The sequence below is a fragment of the Ovis canadensis genome, chromosome 2 (genome assembly GCF_042477335.2).
Source record: "Ovis canadensis isolate MfBH-ARS-UI-01 breed Bighorn chromosome 2, ARS-UI_OviCan_v2, whole genome shotgun sequence".
NCBI classification, from domain to species: Eukaryota; Metazoa; Chordata; class Mammalia; order Artiodactyla; family Bovidae; genus Ovis; species Ovis canadensis.
In genome coordinates, this window is record NC_091246.1 from 88,353,640 (window position 1) to 88,378,765 (window position 25,126).

General features: G+C 39.2%; 2 protein-coding genes across 4 annotated transcripts in view; one reads left to right on the forward strand and one right to left on the reverse strand.

Annotated features, from left to right (window-relative positions):
* The window catches only part of DENND4C (DENN domain containing 4C), a 112,769-nt gene extending 104,364 nt beyond the window's left edge, over positions 1-8,405 (forward strand). For all 3 annotated transcript variants that reach the window (XM_069576643.1, XM_069576644.1, XM_069576645.1), the window contains 3 exons: positions 3,542-3,692; positions 5,119-5,183; positions 5,407-8,405. In XM_069576643.1, the coding sequence (XP_069432744.1) occupies positions 3,542-3,692; positions 5,119-5,183; positions 5,407-5,543 (353 nt within the window). In that variant the 3' untranslated portion in view covers positions 5,544-8,405. The remainder of the gene's footprint in view (positions 1-3,541; positions 3,693-5,118; positions 5,184-5,406) is intronic.
* Positions 8,406-8,673: 268 nt separating this feature from the next.
* Positions 8,674-13,781, reverse strand: RPS6 (ribosomal protein S6). Its single transcript, XM_069576646.1, has 6 exons — positions 13,114-13,781; positions 12,472-12,603; positions 11,730-11,940; positions 11,423-11,569; positions 8,909-9,066; positions 8,674-8,815 (listed from the first exon to the last, which is right to left on the reverse strand). The coding sequence occupies exons 1-6, from the start codon at positions 13,117-13,119 to the stop codon at positions 8,720-8,722; spliced, it is 750 nt and encodes a 249-aa protein (XP_069432747.1). The 5' UTR covers positions 13,120-13,781; the 3' UTR covers positions 8,674-8,719.
* Positions 13,782-25,126: the final 11,345 nt, after the last annotated feature.

Below are 25,126 nucleotides of genomic sequence, written 5' to 3' on the forward strand. Positions count from 1 at the left end.
GACTAAATACTTTCCCTCTAAACACAGGAACAAGACAAAGATGTCTGTTTTCATTATTTATTTTCAACATTGTACTGGAGGTTGTTGTTAGAGCAATTAGATGGGAAAATAAAAGGCATCTAAATTAGAAATGAAAAACTATCCCTATTTGCAGGTTCTGTGATCTTATACATGGAAAATCTTAAATTAGAAAATCCTAAGGAATACACAAACACACACAGAAAAAGACAAATGGATAAGTTCAGCAGAGTTACAGGATATATGATCAATATATAGAAATCAACGGTATTTCTGTATAATTTCAACTAATCCAAAAATTAAGAAAATAACTCCATTTATAATAGCATTAAAAATAATAAAATACTTAGGGATAAATTCAATAAAAGAAGTTAAGAAAGTAAAAACACCTAAATAAATAGAAAGAAATCCCATGTTCATGGACTAGAAAAGTTAATATTGTTGAGATGGCAGTACTCCCAAATTGATCTATAGATTCAGTACAATCTATATCAAAATTCTGGGTAGCTTTTAATAGAAATTGACAAGCCTATCCTAAAATTCATATGGGTTTCAAGGGACCTAGAATAGTCAAAATAAGTCATAGGACTCATATTTCTTGATTTGAAAACTTACTGCAAAGCTACAGTAGTCAAAAAATTGGAAAACTGGTATAGGATAGATATATCGGTCAATGGAATAAAGTTGAGTTTCCAGAAATAAACCCACACATGTATAGTTAATTGCCTTTCAACAAGAGTGCAAGGACCATTCAGTGGGGAATGAATAGTCACAATTGGAACAACATGCAGGAAAGATAAAGGTGGATTTCTACCTCACATCATACATAAAAATGAACTCAAAATGGATCATATACCTAAATGTAGGAACTAAAACTATAAAACTCTTTAAAGAAAACATTGGCGTATATATTTTCACGACCTTTTATAGGACCAGGCCTTCTTAAATACAACCCCAAGAGGTGACAAAAGAAAAAGTAGATAAATTGGACTTAAAAATATCTGTGCTGAAAAATCAACCATTAAAAAGTGAAATGTCAGCCCACAGAGCTGGGGGAGATATTTGCAAAGTATCTTAAGGATTTGTATTCAGAATATATAAACGAGTCTCAAAACTCATCACAAAGAAGGAACTCACCTAAAAACTGGGCAGAAGATCTGTCTTAATTAGTTTGGGCTGCTGTTACAAAATAGCACAAACTGAGTGCTAAATAGCTTACTAAAAAGTGTACTTACTATTACTTTATTAGCTTATAAAAATGTTTATTTCTCACAGTTCTGGAGGCTTGGAAGTCCAATGCCAGGTTGCTGGCATGGTCAGTGAGGGCCCTCTTCTGGATGGCAGACTTATTATGCCCTCAGGCAGTACAAGGGATAAGGGATCTTGCCGGTGCCCCCTTTGTAAGGGGTGCTAAACTAATCCATTCATGTGGACTTTGCCCTCATGATCTTACCACCCACTGATGGTCTCCCCTCCCAATACCATTTAGTAAGCATTCCTTTTCAACGTATGAATTTTGGGGTGACATAGACATTGAGATCCTAGCAGGATCCTGAATTGACAGATATCTCTAAAAAAGACATGTAAATGGCCAGAAATGAAAGGATGCTTGTTAACACTAAACATCAAGGACATATAAGTCAAAGCCACAAAGAGATACCACTTCATACTCACTAGATTGGCTTTAACCAAAAGGGCAGATACTAAGTTGTGGTGAGGGTATAGAGAAATTGGAACCCCAGTTCATTGCTAATTGGGATAAAAAATAGTTCTGTTGCTTTGGTATAAACAGTTTCACAGTTCCTCAAAATGGTAAACACTTAACCGTATGACACAGCAGTTGCACTCTCTTGTGACAAGAGAAGCCCGTGCACCATAGCTACACCCAAGAGAAATAAAGGCGCACATCCACATTAAAACTTGTACACTGTTTTCAGCAATATTTTTCTTACACTCCAAATAATGGGTGCAATCTAAATGTTCATATTAACTGATAAGTGGATAAAGTATGGTATATCCATACAATGGAATATTATGTGGGAATAAAAAGTAGTGAATGCTGATATATTACAAAATGAATTAATTTTTAAATATTACAGAAGAAGCCAGACACTAGAGTATGATTGCATTTATATGAAACAATCAGAACAGGCAAATCTGTAGAGACAAAATTAGATTAGTGGTTGCCTAGGGCTGGAGTGGGTGGGAAGACAAGAGAAGTAACTGGTAATAGGTAGATTTCTTTTGAAAGTGATAAAAATGTTCTGAAATTGGTGATGGTTGCACAACTCCATGAATAAAGGAGCAGTAGTGAAGTTGCATATTATCTTTGAGTTGAATGCCCTAAAATCATAGCATACAATGAAAATCAAATCTGTTCAGCAGTAGAAAAACTAGGATTGAAACCCATAGAGGGCTTCCCTTGGTGGCTCACTGGTAGAGGATCTGCCTGCCAATGCAGGAGACACAGGTTCAGTCCTTGGTCTGGGAAGATACCACGTGCCACGGAACAGCGAAGCCGGTGCGCCACAAATACTGAGCCTGTGCTCTAGAGCCCGGGAACAAACACTGCTGAGCCCATGCGCTGCAACTGCTGAAGCCCGCGCACTCAAGAGCCTGTGCTCCGTGACAAGAGAAGCCCGTGCACCATAGCTACGGAGTTGCCCATCCTCGCCGCAACTGGAAGAAAGCCCCAGCAGCAGCAGAGACCCAGTACAGCCAAACATAAACCCAGAGCAGCCAGCATTTCCTCTTGTAACAGAGAACTTTGCTTTTCTTTGGTTTAACACAAAGGAAATATTACTAGTTACCTTTATTAAGGCGCTGGGTTGTATGCAAATTAAATAGCTTGCTTTATGACAGATGCTCAAAAAAAGGCTGACTGGGCAACTTCTGGATACAGTTCCCTCTCAGCTGGTGCAGGTATAATAAAACTGTATGGCTGCTGGGGTTACCTCCAGTATTAAAGTTTACCCTTTTTCTGGGCCAAACTTACATTGTTGATTTGGTGTATTTTTAATGTTAACTGTGATTCAGTTCAAATATGCCACTGAAGCACTTTTATAATATATGAAATTGGTATAAGTATTTTTTCTTAATAATTCAGGAATTTACTCTTGTATCAGTCAGGATTATATTCTACTGTATTTAATAGAAAATGACAGAATCTTAAATAGGTAAAGATTATTCTCTCACATGCAGAATTTATGTAGACACTCCAGGACTCGTACGCAACTCCTCTGTCATCAGGGGCCTGGACGCCTTATGCTTTGTCTGCTTTTCCATCTGTAAAGATTTGTGGTCATAGGATGGCTGCGGGAGGACAGGCTGTCACATCCCAGCCTCAAGCACAGAGCCCTTAAGTTCAGTAAAAGGAAAAAGGGACAGGCCTCTCCTATCTGAAGAAAGCAAGAAAAATATTTTTTAGCTGGTTACATTGCTGCATAATTGTGAAGGTGAAAAGAAATAACTTCTTTAATAGATTGAATAAGTGTATTCTTTATTACTGTGTTCATCTCGTTAGATTCTGAAAAGAAGTCGTCTCTCCTGTCAGAGGAACAACAAGCAACAAGCACTTTAGTAGAAATCATCAGGCAGAGCATTCAACAGAATGATGTTCTTAAACCTATCAACCTACTTTCACAACAGATGAAGGGAGATGGGAAAAGGCAAAGGTAACAATCCAGTACTTTTCACTTGATGTCACTGGAAATAACTTCATGATTTTTAAAAAATTACTTTCAAAACTATCTCCAGTTGTAAAAGAAACACATACTCATTGTGGAACATCGGATTCTTTTTTAAAGTGCTGCCCAAGTATATACATTCATACTTCAGCACAAACATAAAAATGTCTGAGAAATAGATTAAATTTTAGTAGGTGATGCATTCATATCTAAAATATACTCAGTCTTTGGGAAACACTTCTATTCACTGGAAGCCTATAAATACGTTTAACATCGATGTTAAACATATCTACTGCTTGTTCAGGCCATGTCACACAGTTTATCTTGTGGGATGTAAAAAAATATGAGTAGAAACAACTTAAGAAAATGATGGAAGCAATGAATCACGAAGTATATGGAGCTATCCTGATCCTCTATTTATTATCTGCTGACTTATTTGGATCAGCACTCACCCCAGTTTCAGCCTAAGTGAATTTTGTGATATGCCAAAGAAAAGGGGACATAGTATCTTCTTTCAAACATAAACAGTGTTTCCAGGTGCTCTTCAAGTCTGTAGTCACTGCATCTTTGAAGACAGTCTCAGAAGTAATAGGATAAGAATTCATGATAGAAATCGATAGATTTTTTATAATTTTAGCAGTTGATATGGAGATTATCTCCTTCACAGGCTAAAGAGTAGCTAGTTACAAGCATCTGATTTAAGGACAGGGAAAGGATATGAGAAATTATATAGCTTCTGAAGCTTTTAAAGAAAGCTGCATGGAGCATCATCAGAATCAGCATTACAATTTTTTTTTCTGTATAAATAAATACTCAGAAGTCAGTTCCTAAATTCCCCCCCCTTTTAACAACTGAGTCATGAATTTGATTTTTAAGGTTTCATTTGTCTCACTTTTATGTTCACAAATCAGATAAAGGTGCTTTTTCTTTTACTGTTGGGTTAAATTACTAGTAAGACACCACACAACCTGTTTGTGTCCAAGGGTTTAGACCCCTAACTTACTTTGAAATTAATTTCTTACTTTGTCATGTAGCAAAAAATTGCAAGTATGAATTAGAAATTAGAATTGAAAGTTATCTATTACATTACTAAATATCAATAACTTTAAGTTCAGCCATTTTTGTTTTGAACATGAAGCTTTATGCCCATTAACTGTAAACTTTTTAATTTGAAAAAGAAGTTTGCAGGAAATGGCAAAGTATCTGTGGACCCTCTAGCCAGCTTTTCCCAAAGGTGACACCCAACAACTGTAGTGTAGTCAAAACTGCGGCACTGACATGAACGCACACACAGAACCTAAAGTACAGTTGACTTACAGTGCTGTTAGTTTCAGGTGTTTTTTTCACCATTTAAAAAATCTTAGCATATTTTTCTGCTCTTTGCCCATTCACTTCAAAATATTTTGTTTTATAGGAGTTTATACAGAGAAATCCTCTTCTTATCATTAGTATCTCTTGGAAGAGAGAATATTGATATTGGTAAGTTGGTCAGATGGGGACTACTAAAGGTGGTTTAGTCTTATTCTCATAAGTAATTAAAAAAATTCTAACTGGTATGGGTAGATACTCCATTTGCCTTTTAAAAGATTTCTATCTTTAAATGTGCAGTTTATGTATATAAAATGATTTGACTACCACTTGTAAATGCATAGTTTTCATCTTATGAACAAATTCCAACTACATTTTTGAAAATATCTTTCAGAGGCTTTTGACAATGAGTATGGACTTGCATACAACAGTCTGTCTCCAGAGATTCTTGAAAAGTTGCAGAAAATTGATGCTCCACCAAGTATCAGTGTGGAATGGTGCAGAAAGTGTTTCGGAGCACCTCTCATTTAAATATAACAGATTGACTAGATTTTTGACACAGTGCTGGGGGAATAGACTCAATCTGGAGACATTCAAGGTTTTTTCATATTACAAATTGGTGAAAACAGAAATGAACTTACTCTTGGGACAGTATTTATGATGAAATCATACTGAATCATCTCAGTGTAAAAACGCCATTAAAATGCCCCAAAGTTTATTGAAGATTTACAATTTCTGAGCTGTTATATGTGCTGAAAATTGGTATCACACATTTCTCAGTATTTCTTGTAGTTTGATAATGGAAAGCCATATTCACTCTTGGCATTTTGTTTGAAGCTGTTGAGTTTGGGGAATGGCAAATTAATGTAAACTTGCCTAACCCCCAAACAAATGAAATCTCAATTCCAACAGCAACTATTTGTGTATTGTATATATATGTGTGGCTGTGTGGGTGTCTATTCAGCCATATTATATTTATTAAAATTCTTAAATTGCATGTTGCAATAGTTTTTTGAAAGGGGTTTCCAACTATTAAAATGACTACTACTAAATTCAAATGTGGTCATTTAAGTTCAAAATTACCTGAAAGTCTGATGAAAACTGCCATGCCTTTGACTTTAAAATTAATATATTTTTACCCTTCATGTTATATATTAGCTCCCTTAACGGGTTATATTTTGAATACCCAGTTCCTTCACCCTCTTCCCAGTACCATGTTAATTTGCAACAGCTTTAAAATGGAATAAATGAGCCAAATAGTTTAAATGAAATTAGATCAGCTTCATAATTTACAAAATTAAAATTCTTGTGTGTCTTTGGGTCTGAAATTGTTCAGGCACATAAATGGTCGCTATTGTTCACTTTTAAAAACCTGTGGAATAACTTGCACTGCACAGAATTCTATTCTTGTATATTTAGATTGTATGCTTATTTGTGCATTTGTAAATATGGTTTTTTAGGATGAATCAATTAAGTCTTAAAACATTAAAGCTTATTAAGCTTGTTGCTTGTAGGTTTAAGAAAATCATGACCTCACATGCCTCACTGACATTCATGCCTTTCATTAAACCATCCCTTAACGATAGTAAATGTCTTCCTTACCTTTGCATGCATGGTTTGAAAAACCAATGATTGTGTGTGCTTCCTTTTACAGTAATTATGCAGATGACTGAATCACAGTTGATAACTATTTCCAAATGGTACAGTTAACATCACACACTGTTACTATACCAATCTTCCAAGATTTCAGGGTTATTAAGACCTATGCAGAATCCTTGTTTCAACTTATGGTTAAAGTGCTGAGTGAAAGAACTTTAGAATTCTCATTGCCTTAAAAATGGATCTTTTGCACTGTCTCAGAGTATATATTTTTTGCAACTTAAAACTTGGTACTAGTTTTAATACTTTTAACACTGCTGCAACAGAAAGTTTGGAATTACCTTGCATATTAAAAAAATTGAGGTTGAATAAAGTGAAAACTTCACAAGTTTGCTGTTCTCGTCTCTTACATTTTTAAGGCTCCTGAAATATGCACAGTAATTCAAGTTCTTGTCTTCAGAATTCTAATTTGAACTAAATTACTTAACAAAGCACTTCCCACTAAAAATTACTCTGATGATGTATTCCTAAATCTTATACATTTAGGAATATTATGAACTTTATAGTAACTTTTATTATTAATCTAAAAAACATTCATTATAAAGCTTAGCCTATTTAGAAATAAGACTGATTTGTATTAAAGTTGCTTAAAGGCCTTTTCTAGCACCTACTACTGGGCAATAGAAATTTATAGCAAAAACAAAGACAAAACATCAAATCATTGAGACTTAAATCTGACTAACTTCTGAAAACCCATCTTTCAAAATATGCCAGGTTAGCATTTCCTTACTCTGGTTTTAGATTAACTGCATCGGCTGCATTTTATACATTATAGTAACCTGCATTTTGCAGTGTTAAAGTTTTAAATCTACCAGATTTCATGAGCTAGAATGGTCAAGGGCCACCTTATTTGTCCACATTAGGGACTGTACTCCTTGAAATCAGGGTGGTTCTTGTGTTTTATGCATTAGAATCAACCAACTACTGGGTTACAATTCTGGATTTATACCAGACCCGCCTGCCTTTTGGTCTGTTACCTTTTAGAACTCTTAACTTCTGTCAATCGCCAATTGAAGTTTTGTAACTCTTAAGAGCTAATGGTCCTAATACAGCAGAAACGAACAACACTGTAAATCACCTGCACCCCAGTTTAAAAAAGACTTGTGTGGGGATCCCTTCCATGAATCTTGCCCCAAACTACCCAATCATCATCCACTTTTTAACCAGATCCTTGGGTGATTCTTCTGCATGCTCTTAACTGAAGCACTTCCTCAGTCTCTACATGCCAAAGCCACTTTGCAAGACCCTCTCGTCTGTTAAGGGTTTGAATAAAGGTTCTAACTGCAGCTACTGTAGAAAGCAGACATGGTACATACAGGATTTGGGAATTCCCTGATGGCCCAGTGGTTAGGAGTGTGCTCTGAATGCCACAGGTCTGGGTTCAATCCCTAATCAGGAAGCTAAGATCCTACATCCCATAAACCACACAGTACAAGGTATACTTTCTGTGCACATCCTTCATAGATGCAAGTGTCTAACAGGTACAGTCAAGTCCCTTGCAGAGTGTGAAATAAAAATGTAAATAGATTCACTTGAGTTGAAAAGGTTTCTGTTAATGTATTAAATCTGCACTGTTTTTAAAAGCTTTGTAAAACTATTCTAGAAATGGTATCCATTAACTGTGTTTTTCACAAGTTATTCTTTTTACATATGACAATGTCCATCTTCACAAGGGCACTTTTCATATATCGTGTAGAAACTGCATTCCTTAAAATAAAGTCTGTCAAAGATTAATAGTCCTAAGTCCTTTATTTCCTCTATCTTGTCCCACGCCTTGCTGAAAAGTCAAACAATCAATGTAAGAATTCTGAGACACCCACTAAAGGAACTCTGTTCTGGCCATGGCTTCCACTATCATATGTGGTCTGGTTCTGAATCTGAAGGACTGTCACTTTCAAGGATCTCCTGCAGACCTATTCCACTGCTAGATTATGCAGCACCTCCTTTTCCATGTTTGTGGACCTTCATTTATCTATCTGATCACCAATTAAAAGTCAAGAAGGGAGAGCTGGTGTCTGGTCTGCTTTATTTGTCACTCTCAGAACACCTCATTTTTGACTGGACTCAGACTTGGAAGTAGAAGCTCTCAGGGAGGACAGCCTCCGTCTCTTGGCGATCTGCTCCTGCCGTTTTTCTTTGGCCTCCTGAACAAAACAAAAAACGAAGTGCAGTTAGAGCTCATCTGGATTAAAAAACGCAAATCCCATAACTAACTCCTATTTCCCCCTGAGATTTACCTTCATTCTCTTGGCCAAAAGTTTAGCATATTCTGCAGCCTCTTCTTTATTTTTCTTAGTACGCTGTTTCTTCAGAGCAATACGCCGGCGTTTGTGTTGCAGAACTCGGGGAGTCACGAGACGCTGAATCTTGGGTGCTTTAGTCCTAGGTTTCTTACCTAAAAATTTAGATGACTCAATCACTTCCACACCCTTGCTCAACAGGACCCACATTTATATTTTTAAAACATCAGAGATTCAAACTTAGTAGCACATTTAATCCTAACAGCTCACTAAATACCAATAGTTTGGATATCAAGTTCAAACAAATTTATGTTACTTAGCTGAAAAGATGGAAGTCCTATCTTAATTTTTACTACTCACTTTGATATCCCTTCCATAATTACATTATCTTAGTAGGATATTATGTATCTATACCATAAGACATGTGAACATTACTTTAAAACAGTATTTAATTTGTTAGGAAAACTAAGTAAAGCATTAGCTGCATCACTGTGCCACCCGCCATGCTTTGAAGTCCCAACTGGTAGTCAAATTTCTATTTTCCAAGACAGAAAGGACCTGCTTATCTGCTTATGAGGAGTAAAACCATCAACATTCATTAAATTTTTTTTGCAATGCTGTGCTGCTTGTAGGAGCTTAGTTCCCCAACCAGGATTTGAACCTGGGCCACCACAGTAAAAGCAGAGTCCTAACCACTGGACCACCAACAAATTCCTAGGAGTATCTTCATTGAGCCTGTCTGGATTATAAATCTGCTTCACAGCAGGAATCTTTTCAGATGTAATGGTTTTAGTTTGAGACCCCTGTGAGATCAATAAACATTCCATATAAACAGAGTCTAAGACTAAATGATCAACTGTCCAGGTTCTGCTAAATGATAAAGGAGTTATAAAGAAACAAGAACCATCTTATAAATACTATGAGCTACTCTTGCCTGGAAAAGCCCATGGACGGAGGAGCCTGGTAGGCTGCAGTCCACAGGGTGGCTAAGAGTCGGACTGAGCAACTTCACTTTCACGCATTGGAGAAGGAAATGGCAACCCACTCCCCTGTTCTTGCCTGGAGAATCCCAGGGACGGGGGAGCCCAGTGGGCTGCCGTCTATGGGGTCGCACAGAGTCGGACATGACTGATGTGACTTAGCAGCAGCACTTAATAATGTTATTTCCAGAGATGCAACTACAATTGTGTATTTATACCATATCTTCAGCACTTAATAGAACCTGGCACAGAGAAGGTTTCCAAATATTTGGAATGAGTAACCAATAAGCACTCACCACATGCCAGGTATTAATTAGCTTATTTAAGCCCACAGTCCCGGAAACCAATACCCCAGTTTTTTTCCTATTTGTCAGGAAAACTCAACCTGAAACTAGCATGTTATTTATGATGATGTGTTATGTTGACTAACAATATACCTGCTTAAAATGTAAAACACCAAGTTTTCTTGAAAAAACTAAAAACTGAGTTCCCATATGATCCAACAATCTCACTCCAAGGCATATATCCAGACACGACTGTAATTCAGAAAGATACATGCTCCCCTATGTTCATAGCAGCACTATTCACAATAGCCAAGACAGGAAAACAACCTCAATGTCCACCAACAGATGAATGGATGTCATGCATATATACAGTGGAATACTAAACTACAAAAAATGACAGTGTCATTTGCAGAACATGGATGAACCTAGAGATGATCACACTGAATGAAGCCACAGTTAAGACAAATACCATATCACTTAAACATGTGGATTCTAAAATATAACACAAACTTTACAAAACAGACTCACTGACACACAGAACAGACTCGTGGTTGCCAAGGGAGGTTGGGTGTGGAGGGATGGATTTGGAGTTAGGGATTCTCAGATGCAAATTATTACACATGGAATAAAGTCCTACTCATATCATAGCACAGGGAATATATTCAATACCCTGAGATAAATCAACAGAAAAGATTTTACATATATCTGAATCACTTTGCTGTACAACAAAATTAACTTAAAACATTTTTATAGTAAGTCAACTGTACTTCAACATAAAAGTTATATGTATGTTCCCTGGTATTTTGAATGGTTTTCTAATTCGCAAAACTATCGCTATCCACATTCAGAAGTTAAGGCAACTTATGTTAATAAAGGCATCAATTTTGATAAACAAAAAACTAAAACCACTGATATGTTAAGAAAGCAAGTGTGTGGGCATGAAAGCATATTCAATCACAATCCCAGACTTTTCTCTTAACCCCAAAGCAATGAACTTAACTGATGTTATCTTTGAATGAACTCATACAATGACTCAAAAGCAAATTTTCAAGAAAAATTCTAACACTATAGGGCACTGGTTATAATGAGAATTAATTCCAATTGCATCATCTTGACCCTTTTCCACACTAATTTCCTAAAAATGCATATTCTAGGTAAATAGTAGGCAGAGATAGGCTTCCAACATGCATATAGAATGGTACAACCAATGAAATTAAGAAATCTCTATATTGCATAATCCCTCATACCGTCTTTATTTAGGGGCTTTCGCACAACATATTGGCGGACATCATCTTCTTTAGAGAGATTGAAAAGTTTGCGGATTCTGCTAGCTCTTTTGGGACCCAGGCGACGAGGCACTGTAGTATCAGTGAGTCCGGGAATATCCTTCTCCCCTAAAAGAAAAAAGTGAACAGATGTTTTTAATTCAACAACTTCCTTACAAACAAGAACCCTAAACTGTTCAGGCATTACCAAAGCCACTTAGTCCACTTTCAAAGACAATCAGCTTTAAGTCAGTGTTGACAAAAATAAACTCCAGAATAAAAGGCTCACCTTTTTTCACGATGACCAAATTGAGAACACTCAGATTGGCATCCACAATGCAACCCCGCACAGATTTGCGCTTTCTCTCTCCAGTCCTCCTTGGTCTGTAACAGGAATGCCCCTTACTCAGAAGCAGGCGAACTCGGCCATGGGTCAAGACACCCTGCTTCATGGGGAAACCCTGCTTGTCGTTCCCGCCACTGATTCGGACCACATAACCCTGCAAAAAAACACGATGACACATTAAAAACAAAGCACTGTGGCCTCTAAGTACACCCTTAATTCTACTTAGTACCGTTCATTAGGACCGATTTGACATTTTAAATATTTTCCTCTGGTCACTAAATTTTGTCTATACTAACAGTTTCCCAAGTTAGACTGGCAAAATCCTTTCAACCAAGTCATATTTCTAGCCTTTATTTTACCAGAGTTGTTAACTCCTGGGGTAGAAAGAGTATGTTATGAAACCAAAGTATCAAGGAACCATAAATCAGAAACAATCTTCTTGGCACTTTTGAAGATCCCTTTGGAGGCCTTTAGCTTGCAGGTCAAGAACGATATATTTTTCATTTGATCTACATAAGCATAACCCTGCCAAGTGATAGCGCCACCTTATAAAGTGACATTTGGAACTAACAACCCGAGTGTGAACCCCATTACATTTACCAATTACCAATAGCGTTTACCACCTCTCTTAAATAGAGCTAACAATTCAACGCGACAGTTCAACTTGTAACAATTCAACTTTTACCTTCCATTCTTCACCCAAGGCGTCAGCAGCAACTTCTGTGGCCATACGCTTCTCGTAGAAGGTACGAAGTTTTCGTTCATCGTCCACTTCAATGAGCTTCTGGCAGCCAGTGGCCGGGAAAGAGATGTTCAGCTAAAAATTACAGACAAGGGGGAAAAGAACTTCATGAAAATCGCAGAACCACTAGAAAAGTTATCCCATAGCAAAAAGCCTTTCCTGTCACCCGCACACAACTAACAGAAAATTTGATTACATTCACTAAAGGACACGTGCAAGGCGCCACAAACACGGCACTAAAAATAGGACCCATCTTGCAAGGCTTGCGGAATGCCGCCACGGATAATTACTGTCCATAGCCGTTCACGCTCTCAGATCAAGGAGCCTGACCTACGTGCCGTCAGCCCGGCCGCCTCTATCCTGCCTGGGGGTCAAGACGCCACCATGGCGCTCCCAGACCGGCGTAGCTCCAGCTGCAATCGCTCGCCATCCGCTCTCCCATGGAGCTTCGGCCCCAGAAGAGCCATCCTTCTGCTGCCTCAGACCCTTCTCCATCCAGGGCCAGGATTTTCGAGCCCAGCGACACATCATAGGACTTGCTCCACGTTCCACAAGCCTACCCGGACACCCGTCACCAAGTCCTACCTTCATTCTGAAGCGGCCGACAGCTTCCGAGGCGCCACGAAAAAGAGACCCAACTTCCGCTTAGCCCAGGTCACATAGGCTCTTCCAGTTCTCGCGAGATGTGCAGACGCCTGGTATAGTGGAAGTGAGTATTGGTAGGCAGTACTTCCGGGGTGGGGCTAATCAGCGGTTGGGAGATAAGAGTCGGTGGGCGGTGCGTACGAGAAGGCACAGGTTTAGTACGGAAGATTAGTTCTTCTACTGTGTTCTTTCCTGTATGATTCTGGGTTAGGGAGCAGTTCTGGTCCCGGACACGGCTTCTGATGATACCAAGGAAGGAGGCGGGATCGGAGTTCGACTGTCCTGCTCTCTCCTGTACCTCAGGCTCCCATCCGAAGTTTTGCAGTTTAGGAGCGTGCCCTGCCCTGGTTCCGGTCTTGAAAACTTGTGCTTTGTGTTTTCTTAAATACTTGATCATCCACTTGTCCTTTAACCGCTTTGCAGTCATCGTTCTGTCACGTGCATGAGTGCTAAGTCCCTTGGGTCGTGTCCGACTCTTGCGACCCCATGGAATGAAGCCCTCCAGGCTCCTCTGTCCATATGATTCTCCAGGCAAGAATACTGGAGTGGGTTGCCATGCCCTCTCCCAGATGATCTTCCCGACCCAGGGATGGAACCCGCGTTCCTTCTGTCTCCTGCATTGGCAGGCGAGTTCTTTACCACTAGCGCCACCTGCAGTTCTATCACAGAATGATGCATTCAGCCAGCCTTTCTTTTTTTTATAATAGTATATTTTTATTTTTTATTTTTTTATTTTTTAAATTTTAAAATCTTTAATTCTTACATGCGTTCCCAAACATGACCCCCCCTCCCACCTCCCTCCCCACAACATCTCTCTGGGTCATCCCCATGCACCAGCCCCAAGCATGCTGCACCCTACGTCAGACATGGACTGTCAGCCAGCCTTTCTTGAAAGCCAGTTAACCATAGTTACTCCAAGTCCTGGTGCCTCCCAAAGAGCCTCTCTGCTTTCTGCCTTTTCTCTGCGATCTTTTTAAAATGCAAAGTTCTGTCAACTCCATTGTTGGAGATGCGCAATTTATTTCCCACTATAATTAAATACTTTCCAAACTTCTTAACCTACTTTCATATATTTTTCACAGTCCAAAGCTCAACTATTGCCATTTGTTAATACCATGCAAGGCTTTCAGCTTACATGTCCTTCCTAAGAGAAGCCTTCCCTGACCATACAACCAGAAATTGTATTCCTCTCCTCTAGTGTAGCACTATTTTCCTTTATAGTACTGTTTAATCACAATACATAAATGGTCTGCTTATGGTCTGTCTGCATACTAGATGGTAAATTAGGCTAGGTCTCATAACTTCACTACGGTATACTCAGGAAGCAGTAAAATGCATGGCACTTAATAAGTAAGGCTTAGTAATATTATGTGATCATAACCCTAGTTTTGATATGTATTAGTCTTTCAGAGTGTGGTAGTATGGAGCCAGCTAGCAGAGGAAGAATGAGTTGAGTGTATTGCAGTAAATCTTGAATCAGCAATGATTCAGCTCTTAATAGAACAGAAAGATGTGGGGAAAATACGGTGCACTTGATAGTCCTCCAGAACATTGTTGGGAGAATGAAAATCCAGATCTAACTTTGAAACCCACCGTACCCTGAAGAATGGAACACTTACTATCCATTACATATTTACTCCATATTTTTTCCTCAAGAAAAAAACCCCTGCGTTTAAAATAAATTTTTACTTTCCAAAATTATCACATCCATCTTCTGCTTCAGTATCACAAAGGTTTGAGTTTAGGCCTGCTTCACATTCAAAGTTGAAAGATTCTGCTAAATCCTATTTGTGTGGTAAGTCTCTTCACTTGTGTTCGACTCTTTGCGGCCTTGTGGACTGTAGCCCACCAGGCTCCTCTGTCCATGGGATTCTCCAGGCAGAAATACTGGAGTGGATTATCATGCCCTCCTCCAGGAGATCTTCCTGACCCAGGGATCAAACCCATGACTCTTATATCTCTTTCATTGGCAGTTAGGTTCTTTACCACTAGCGCCGCCTAGGAGGCCCAAATCCTGTTTGGTCATCTGACATTAATGTAGAAAGTGTGTCCAAATGATGCATTTAAATTCAGTATATGTAATTTTTGTTGCTAAGGTGAAATTGACATATCATAAAACCATTCGTTTTTATGTGAACAATTCAGTGGCACTTGGCACTCATGGTTTTGTACAGTCAGCACTTCTCTCAGTGCCAAGACAGTTTCATCACCCCAAAAAGAAACCTTGTATCCATTAAGCAATTGCTCCTCATTCCCCTCTTCCACCAGCCCCTGGTAGCCACAGTCTGTGCACTGTCTATATGGATTTACTTAATCTATCTGTTTCATATAAATGAAATTATACAGTATGTGATCTCTGTATCTGCCTTCAAATTTTTTTTTACATTCATCCACATTGTAGTGTGTATCTGTTTTTTTAATTCCTTTTAATTGTTGAATAATATCACTTTGTACGTGTAGGTCACAATTTGTTTATCCATTCATCCATTTGGGCAGTTTCCAACTTTTTTTTTTTAAGTTTATTTTTGGCTGCACTGGGCCTTCATTGCTGTGCCTTCTCCAGTTGTGGCAAATGAGGGCCACTCTCTAGTCGCAGCTTCTCAATGTGGTGGCTCCTCCTGTTGTGGAGCATGAGCTTCAGGGTAGGTGGGCTTCAGTAGTTGTGGCCAGCAGACTCCAGAATGTAGGCTCAGTAGCTGTGGTGCAGGGGCTTAGTTTCCCCACAGCATATGAAATCTTCCTGGACCAGGGATCAAACCCATGTCCCCTGTGTTGGCAGGCAGACTTTTAACCACTGGACCACCAGGAAAGAGGTGGTGATTGCACAACACCGTTGAGTGCTAAATGCCACTGGATTGTTCACGTAAAAATGGTTTTATGCTACGTCAGTTTCATCTTAACAACAAAAATTACATACGCTGAATTTAAATGCATCATTTGGGCACACTTTTTACATTATCAGATGATCAAACAGGATTTCAGCCTCCCAGGTGGCGCTAGAAGTCCTGTTTCCCACCAGAAGTCCTGTTTCCAACTTCTGACTATTGTAAATAGTGCTGGTGTGTTGAGTACCTATGTTAAGTCCTTCGGGGTATACAGGAGGAACTGCTGGGTCGTGTGGTAATTCTGTACCTCCTAGGAGAACTGCTAAACTGTTCAGTTTCATTTTTCATTCTCCTCAGAAATGTATGCGTTTGTTATTTTGTTACTTTATCTCTCCTTTTAAATTATAGGCATCCTAGTGAGTGTGAAGTGATACCTCGGTGTGGTCTTGATTTTCATTTCCCGAATGACTAATTATGTTGAGCATCTTGGCCATTTGTATATTTTCTGGGAGAAATGTTTATTCAAGCTCTTTGCCCTTTTTTTTAAGCTCTATTTTTATTGAAGTAGTAGTAGTGAGTCAATATGAGGCAAATAGTAAAATCCAGAACTATTCCTCAGGTTTTTTTCTTTTCTAATGCATTTTTTATTGTGGTAAAAGACATGAAATTTACCGTCTTAACAATTTTTAAGTATGCAGTTCAGCAGTGTTAAATATATTCACATTGTTGTAAAACTATCTCCAGAACTATTTCCTCTTGCAAAACTGGAACTCTGGACTCATAAAACAGCTCCCTTTTTCCCTTCTCCTCATTCCTGGTAACCACCAGTCTTATATATCTATGAATTTGACTACTTTAGGTAATTGATACAATTGGAATCATACAGTACATGTCTTCTTGTGGCTGGTTTATTTCACTAAACATAATGTCCTCAAGGTTCATCCATGTGGTAGCATGTGACAAGAGTTCCTTCCTTTTTAAGACTGAAAGATATTTCATTGTATTTATATACCACATTTTATTTATCCATTTGTCTGTTGGTGAACATTTGGATTGCTTCCACTTCTTCAGTTCAGTTCAGTCACTCAGTCGTGTCCGACTCTTTGCGACACCATGAATCGCAGCACGCCAGGCCTCCCTGTCAATCACCATCTCCCGGGGTTCACTCAAACTCACGTCCATAGAGTCGGTGATGTCATCCAGCCATCTCATCCTCTGTCGTCCCCTTTTCCTCCTGCCCCCAATTCCAATGAGTCAACTCTTCGCATGAGGTGGCCAAAGTACTGGAGTTTCAGCTTTAGCATCATTCCTTCCAAAGAACACCCAGAGCTGATCTCCTTTAGAATGGACTGGTTGGATCTCCTTGCAGTCCACGGGACTCTCAAGAGTCTTATCCAACACCACAGTTCAAAAGCATCAATTCTTCGGCGCTCAGCTTCCTTCACAGTCTAACTCTCGCATCCATACATGACTACTGGAAAAACCATAGCCTTGACTAGATGGACCTTTGTTGGCAAAGTAATGTCTCTGCTTTTCAATATGCTATCTAGGTTGGTCATAACTTTTCTTTCAAGGAGTAAGCGTCTTTTAATTTCATGGCTGCAATCACCATCTGCAGTGATTTTGGAGCCCAAAAAAATAAAGTCTGACACTGTTTCCACTGTTTCCCCATCTATTTCCCATGAAGTGATGGGGCCAGATGCCATGATCTTTGTTTTCTGAATGTTGAGCTTTAGGCCAACTTTTTCACCTCTTTCACTCTCATCACTTCTTAGCTGTTGTCAATTCTGGTATTAACATAGACTTGCATATCTCTCTTGGAGACCCTGTTTTCAATTCTTTTGGATATATATCTAGAAGTGAGATTACTGGATCATATGGTAATTCAATTTAAAATTTTAAGGAATGATGCTAAAACTGAAACTCCAGTACTTTGGCCACCTCATGCGAAGAGTTGACTCATTGGGAAAGACTCTGATGCTGGGAGGGATTGGGGGCAGGAGGAGAAGGGGATGACAGAAAGTGAGATGGCTGGATGGCATCACCGACTCGATGGACATGAGTTTGAGTGAACTCCAGGAGATGGTGATGGACAGGGAGGCCTGGTGTGCTGCAATTCATGGGGTCGCAAAGAGTCGGACACGACTGAGTGACTGAACTGAACTGAACTGAATTTCCATAGAAGTTGCACCATTTCATAATCCCACAAGGGCTCTTTTCTTATATTTGAATTGGCTTGCTTTCTTATTGAATTATAAAATTTCTTTATATATTCTGAATGCTATACCCTTATTAGATATATAATGTCCAAATATTTTTTCCCATTTTATAGGTATCTTTTAACTTTCTTGATAAAGTCCATAGATGTACAATGGTTTAAAATGTTGATATAGTCCAGTTATCTAATTTGTCTGTTGTTGATTGTGCTCACATTCTCATATCTGAGAAAAATCCATTGCCAAATCCCCAATCCCTATATTCTTCTCCAATAACTTTATGGTTTGAGTTCTTGTATTTAGGTTGTTGATCCATTTTGAGTTAGTTTGTTAATGAGGTTTGCAGTTGGGAGCACAACTCCATTCTTTTGCACATGGACATCCAGTTGTCCTACCACCTTTTGTTGAGGATATCCTTTCCCTCTTTGAATGATCTTGGCACTTCTGTTGGAAATCAATTGGCCATAGATGTACAAGTTTATTTCTAGCCTCTCAAGTCTGTTCCATTGATTTATATATATATCTCTCTTTATGCCAGTACCACACTGTTTTGATGTGTAGCTTTGCAGTAGGTTTCAAAATCAGGAACTCGAGTCCTTGACTTTTTTGAGTTTTTTTTTAGTTCTTTGGGATACCATATGAATTTTATACCCCTATATGCAATGCATGTTCTTGGAATTTTGATATGGATTGCATTTAACCCATATGTCAATTTGGGGAGTATTGCCATTTTTATGACATTGTCTTTCACCTCATGAACATGATATGTCTCTCCATGTATTTAGGTCATCTTTAATTTTTTTCAGTGCTGTTTTGTGGTTTTCAGTATGTAAGTCTTTTCCCTGCTTGGCTAAGTTTATTCCTAGATATTTTGTTCATGTGGATAACATATGATATATTATATATATATATGCACACATATACTATTTTTTCTAAGTCACTTGAAATTCAGAAGTATTTCACTTCTAAATACTTAAGGATATATTCTAAGGACATGGCTATTTTGCTACATAGCCCCAATATTGTTATCCCATCTAAAACTTATTATTTACATAATACATTCTACTGTGCAGCCCATTTTTAAATTTTACTGATTATCCACAAATCTCTTTAGTTTTTCCCTCAAACCTATTAGCTCGAGGGCCTGGCCCCACCCATCAGCAGGTGAGTACCAGCCCCAGGATCCCCTGGGCCATGTAACCAGCAGACACTGCATGAGATAGGGCCTAGTAGCTAATCAGACTGTTGGCCAGTCCCACCTACCAACATATCCAAACAAAGGAACAGGAAAAAACTCCAGAAGAAGAACTAAACAAAGTGGTAATAAGCAATTTACCTGATAGAGAGTCCAAGGTGATGACCATAAAGATACTCAATGAACTTGGGAAAAGACTGGATGAACACAGTGAGAAATATAATAGAGTAAAAATATATAAAGAAGAACTAAGTAGAGCCAAAGAATACAATAATGGAAATAAAAAATACATTAGAAAGGATCAATAATTCATACTACACAAGGCAATCTACAGATTTAATGTGAAAGTGAAAGTGAAGCCGCTCAGTCGTGTCCGACTCTTTGCGACCCCATGGACTGTAGCCTACCAGGCCCTTCTGTCCATGGGGTTTTCCTCGGACACAACTGAGCGACTGAACTGAACTGAACAGTACTGGAGTGTATTGCCATTTCCTTTAATGTAATTCCTATCAAAATGCCAAAGTCAGGGAATTCCCTGGCAATCCACTGGTTAGGACTCCCTGCTCTCACTGCCTGGGGCCTAGGTTCAGGAAATTAAGGTCCCACAGTTTGGCACTGCAACCCAATTTCTTTTAAAAAGTCATTTTCCACAAAACCAAAACATGTAATTCTAAATTTGTATGAAAACATAAAAGACTCCAAATGTCAAACAATCATGAGAAAGAAAAACAAAACTAGAGGCATCATGCTCCCTGATTTTAAAATATAATGAAGTTACAGTAATCAAAACAGTATGCTACTGGCATAGAAAGAGACAGGTGGATCAATGGAACAGAATAGAGAGCCCAGAAATAAACCCACACTTACATGGTCAATCTATGACAAAGCAGGCAAGAATATGAAATGGGAAAAATAGTGTTGGGGAAATAGGACAGCTATGTGCAAAAGAAACTGGACTGCTTTCTCACACCATAAACCAAAACAAACTCAAAATGAATTAAAACTTAACACAATATGGTAAAGTAATTAGCCTTCAATTAAAATAAATTTAAAAATAAAAAAAGATCCTACATTCTGCAATTAAGATCTGGCACAGACAAAATGAAAAACAAAACAAAGCAATAGAAGTCATTCTTAGCAGTCCAGTCCACAGGCTGGAGTAGTTTGTCTCTTGTAACTGAACCCTGACTGAATATAACTATTTTAGCCCTTCAGTCTTTCAAGTTGTCATCTTTCAAAGCAAGTAAATTACCCAAAATTAAAGGCTTCAAGCTTCATAAGGTCCACCATCTGGTAAAATTCTAGGTAAGGCAAATAACTTTATGCTGTTTCCTTTAATTTCCTGGTAAATTAATGAAGAAGGATATGGTTTTATCTGCTCTTCTTATTAAATTCATATACCTTCTTATTAAATTTATATACCATTAAAAAAAAACTTAAGTACAAGATCTGAAACCATAAACCTCTAAGAAAAGAAAAAACAAAGGCAGTACGCTCTTTGATATTGGTCTTACCAATATATTTTTTTGATATGTCTATTCAGGCAAAGGAAACAAAAGTAAAAATAATCTTGCACCAAACTAAGAAAACTTTTGCGCAGTGAAGGAAGCTATTAACAAAATGGAAAGTCTGCCTATGAATGGGAGAAGATATTTGCAAACAATATATCCCATAATAGGTTAATATTAAAAATATACAAAGAACTTGTTTACTCAAAAAAAAAAAAAAAAGGAAGAATGGCCAGAGGACATGAACAGACGTTTTTCCAGAGAAGTCATATAAGTGGTCAACAGGCAAACGAAAAGATACTCAGCATCACTAATGACCAAGGAAATGCAAATCCCAAGAGATGATGAGATAATGAGGATGATGAGATATATCATCCTTCATTAAAGGAATATTCAAAACAACATCGGCAAGATGGCTAAATACTTTCTTGCTCCTACCCCTCTCATCAAAGACAATAATTCAGCATCCATCAGGGAGAAAAGTGCCTTTGTGGCAGCTTTGGGACCCAAGTTGATTGTGAAACCTTAGTCCAGTCCCAGAACAGGGAGAGAGATTTTGTGAAGGCAGTCCTGAATCCAGGGTGCTGACTTCACTGGTCACAGACTTGAAACAGCTCCGAATCTGAGGACTCGGCTACAGCACCATTTGGCTTTGGTTCTGTCACCAGCACTGTTCACTAAGGGACCCAGAAGGTGTCACGCCTACCCATGCATTTGACAACCCGCACTCAGACCTCAGTCTTGCTGTGGATTCTGAAGTGGCTTATGAACAGGGTCTAGCCAGTCTTGCCTGTGATCTGGGAATCCTTGCATATATCCCTCCTAACTCAGTCAAACTGTAGATTTTAAAATAACCTTTAACTAGGATTCAGTCCATCCTAGTCACAGTTAGCCAATGGTCCTGCTGATGGAAGGACCCAGCAGCAGACACTCCAAACCCTAAAATGGCCCTATACTTGGTTCCAGCCCCTCTGATCATGGCTGTGAAGCAGTCCAGCCCACCCAGGGAACCTGGTGGGAGACCCTCCAATCCATACCTCAAGACCCAGGTCTGCAGACCTTACTCTTGTGTGTGAAACCTGAAATAACCATGGGCCTCAGTTTCACCCCTTCTCAGCCACAGTCCAGAATCATTTGTGCCTGTCCAGGGATTCATCCAATTACCAGATCCTCCCATGGACCTGGTGGGTACTACCTCCATGTATCTGCTAATAGGCTGCTTCCTGAGGACCCAGCTGTGGAAACTGAAGCAGATCCTTCTCCCAACACCAGAATATTGAACAAAGTACTAGAGGTAGTCTCATACTGGACATACCAGATCAGACAGAATCTACACCTGCCCAAACCTCTGGTAACATCCCTGCCAGCTAGGGCGTCCACCCACCCCCACAGACCCAGCAACATCACATAACTGGCTCTCATCAAGCAAGACTGCAATTCTGAAAGTAACCCATCATCCCAGGGAACTGACGGGATCTGGCAGAGATATCTGCACCCCTATGTTCATTGCAGCATCATTCACAATAGGCAAGACACGAAAACAACCTAAGTGTCCACTGACAGATGAGTGAATAAAGAAAATACGGGGAATTCCCTGATAGTCCAGGTCGTAGGACTTGGCACTCTCACTGTAGGGCTCCTGGGTTCAATCCCTGCTAGGGGAACTAATATTCTACAAAAAAAGAAAAAGAAAGAAAATTTGGTATCTATCTATCTGTAATGGAATAGTATTCATCCATTTTTTTAAAAAATGCTATTTGCAACAACAGGGACAGCTCTGGAGAGCTTTACGCTGAGGGAAATAAATCAGATGGAAGACAAAATACTGTATGGCCCCACTGATTTGTGGAATCTAAAAATAAAAAGAGCAGAACTCATAGAAGTAGGATTAGAATGGCGGTTGTCAGGCTGAGAGGTGGTAGAAATGGGGACATACAGAGTGTTAATCGTCAGTGGGATATACAAGCAGAGAGATCCAGGTGCTGTCAGGTACATAGGCTTGAAGGCTGAGTGACTCAAATGAAAACGGTGGGTTTGGAGTGGGGGCCCATATTAATATGCTGGGGATGCCATAACAAAATACCACAAACGAGGTGACCTAAGAACAGAAATAAATTTTCTCGCAATTCTGGATGGAGCTAGAAATCTGAGGCCAAGTTTTCAGCAGGATTGGTTTCTTCTGAGGCCTCTTCTTGGCTTGTAGCTGGCCATGTTCTCTCTCATATCCACGTGGCCTTTCTTCTGTGTGTGTCTGGGTCCCAAACTCCTCTTCCTCTAAGGATACCAGTCATATTGAATCAGAGCCCTGCCCAATAATTTCATTTTAACTGAATTATCTCTTTAAAGACCACATCTTCAAAATACAGTTATATTCTGAAATACTGGGGATTAGGACTTCTACATGAGAATTTGTGGGGGACACAATCCAACAGGGCCCAAAGATCAAGTCTCTCGACTATGAAGAGCGCAACTAAATGGAACACATTTTGTTTACAATAGCACTGAATTAAAGTACTTCTCAAAGCACTCAGTAAAGGTATTGGGTTGGTCAAAGAGTTTGCTTGGGTTCTCCCATAAAGTCTTAGAGAAAAACCCAAGGGAATTTTTTGGCCAACCCAATAAAATTTCCCCTAACTCACTGAGCAAATAAGTCTTTCAAGTGTGTTTAGGGAAAGAGACATTTGCCAAAAGGAGGTGTAAACACAGAAAGGAAGAGAAGTAGTAAGGAAGGAAATGGAACTCGAGCATTTCAGTAAGCTGTCTCATATTTGGCTCAAGTCAAGAAAACAGGAAAGAAAGATCATTTAGACAGACAAAAACTAAATTTCAAGGGCAATTTCTGCCTGTAGGAAGAAACAGATTTTAAAACATGCCATGCTGTGTTTGGGAAAGGAAGCTAAATCAAAGAAATGAAGTTAGGAAAACTTCTTGCCGGTATTTCTCTAAGAATATGCAGGAATTACAATGGCTTTCTCACCCCTTGGGTCAGGGGCTAAGGGATGTTTTTGCAGGTTTGTGGAAAACAAGCTCTGGCATATGTTGATGAAATATTTGGTGGTGGGCAGGAAGGAGAGGGGATGACAAGAAAAAGACTAGACTAAATCTTTTTTTTAAATCAGATTAAGTCACTATATCAGGGCAATCTTCTTTTTGTTCCGCCTATTTTCATTCTTTAATAGCTATGTGGCCTTGGACAACTTATGCATTTCATTCTCTCCATTCCTTAATTTCGCCATCTGTAAAATGGTGGTAATACCTTCTTTATAGAGTTTGTGTCAGAGATAAATGAACTTACACTTGAAAAAAGTTAAACAGTTCTGGGAGTGAGTATGGTAGGCTCTCAGTGAGCGTTAGTCGTCCTCACCATCCTCACCACTACATCATCACCTGTCATCACCCACATCCCTCTAACTCTGCCCCTGTCCCTCTCATTTCCAGAACTGCTTCCTGTCCCCTCCCCCTAAGCTGTGGTGCTTTGGGGAGGCTTCCTCTGAGGGTTCCAGCCTAGGCTGATCTTGCTATGAGGAGGAGATGGAAGGCTGAACTTGGTGCTGAGATGTGGATTAACTCAGTCTGTGGACAGCCTTGAGACATTACTGAGACACACCTTCTGGACTCAACAAATTCACATGGCAATTTCATCAAAAATTGGCACTGAGGTTCCAGCAGTTTTTTCCATGAATGGAAGTTGAGAGTGGGATTTAATCTGGTCAAAGTCATCATCAAGTAGGAAACCACACAGACCCTAGAAGCACCAGAGAGAGAGGGCAGGGAGAGCTGTGGTTCAGACACAGCCTGGGTCCCATCCCTTCCACTTCCTGTTCCTCACTGATTGGCCGGAAAGGTCGCCAGGACGAAAATTCATGAGTTGTTTGTAGTTCGTTGGTATCTGCAAGGAGCTACCCGAATTATTCTCTGAAATTATCACGATAAATCCTGTCAAAGGTTTCTTCAAAATGCACACCCTAAAATACATTACTAATGTCTTCCTATGGAGAGAAATCCCAGCCCTTGTGGTGGGTCCACTCACTTTGGGAATTGTCAGATATTTCTAGGATTAAATTTCTTTACATTTTCACACTTCCGAGGAGGGTCAAGTGTCCTCTAACTTCCCACTTGTTCCCCAGGCTGCACAGCTAATTAGAAAGAAGAAAAATCTGTGGCTCTTCTTGGTGTCTAGTTTGTAATCTTCCTGGTAATGATTGTCTC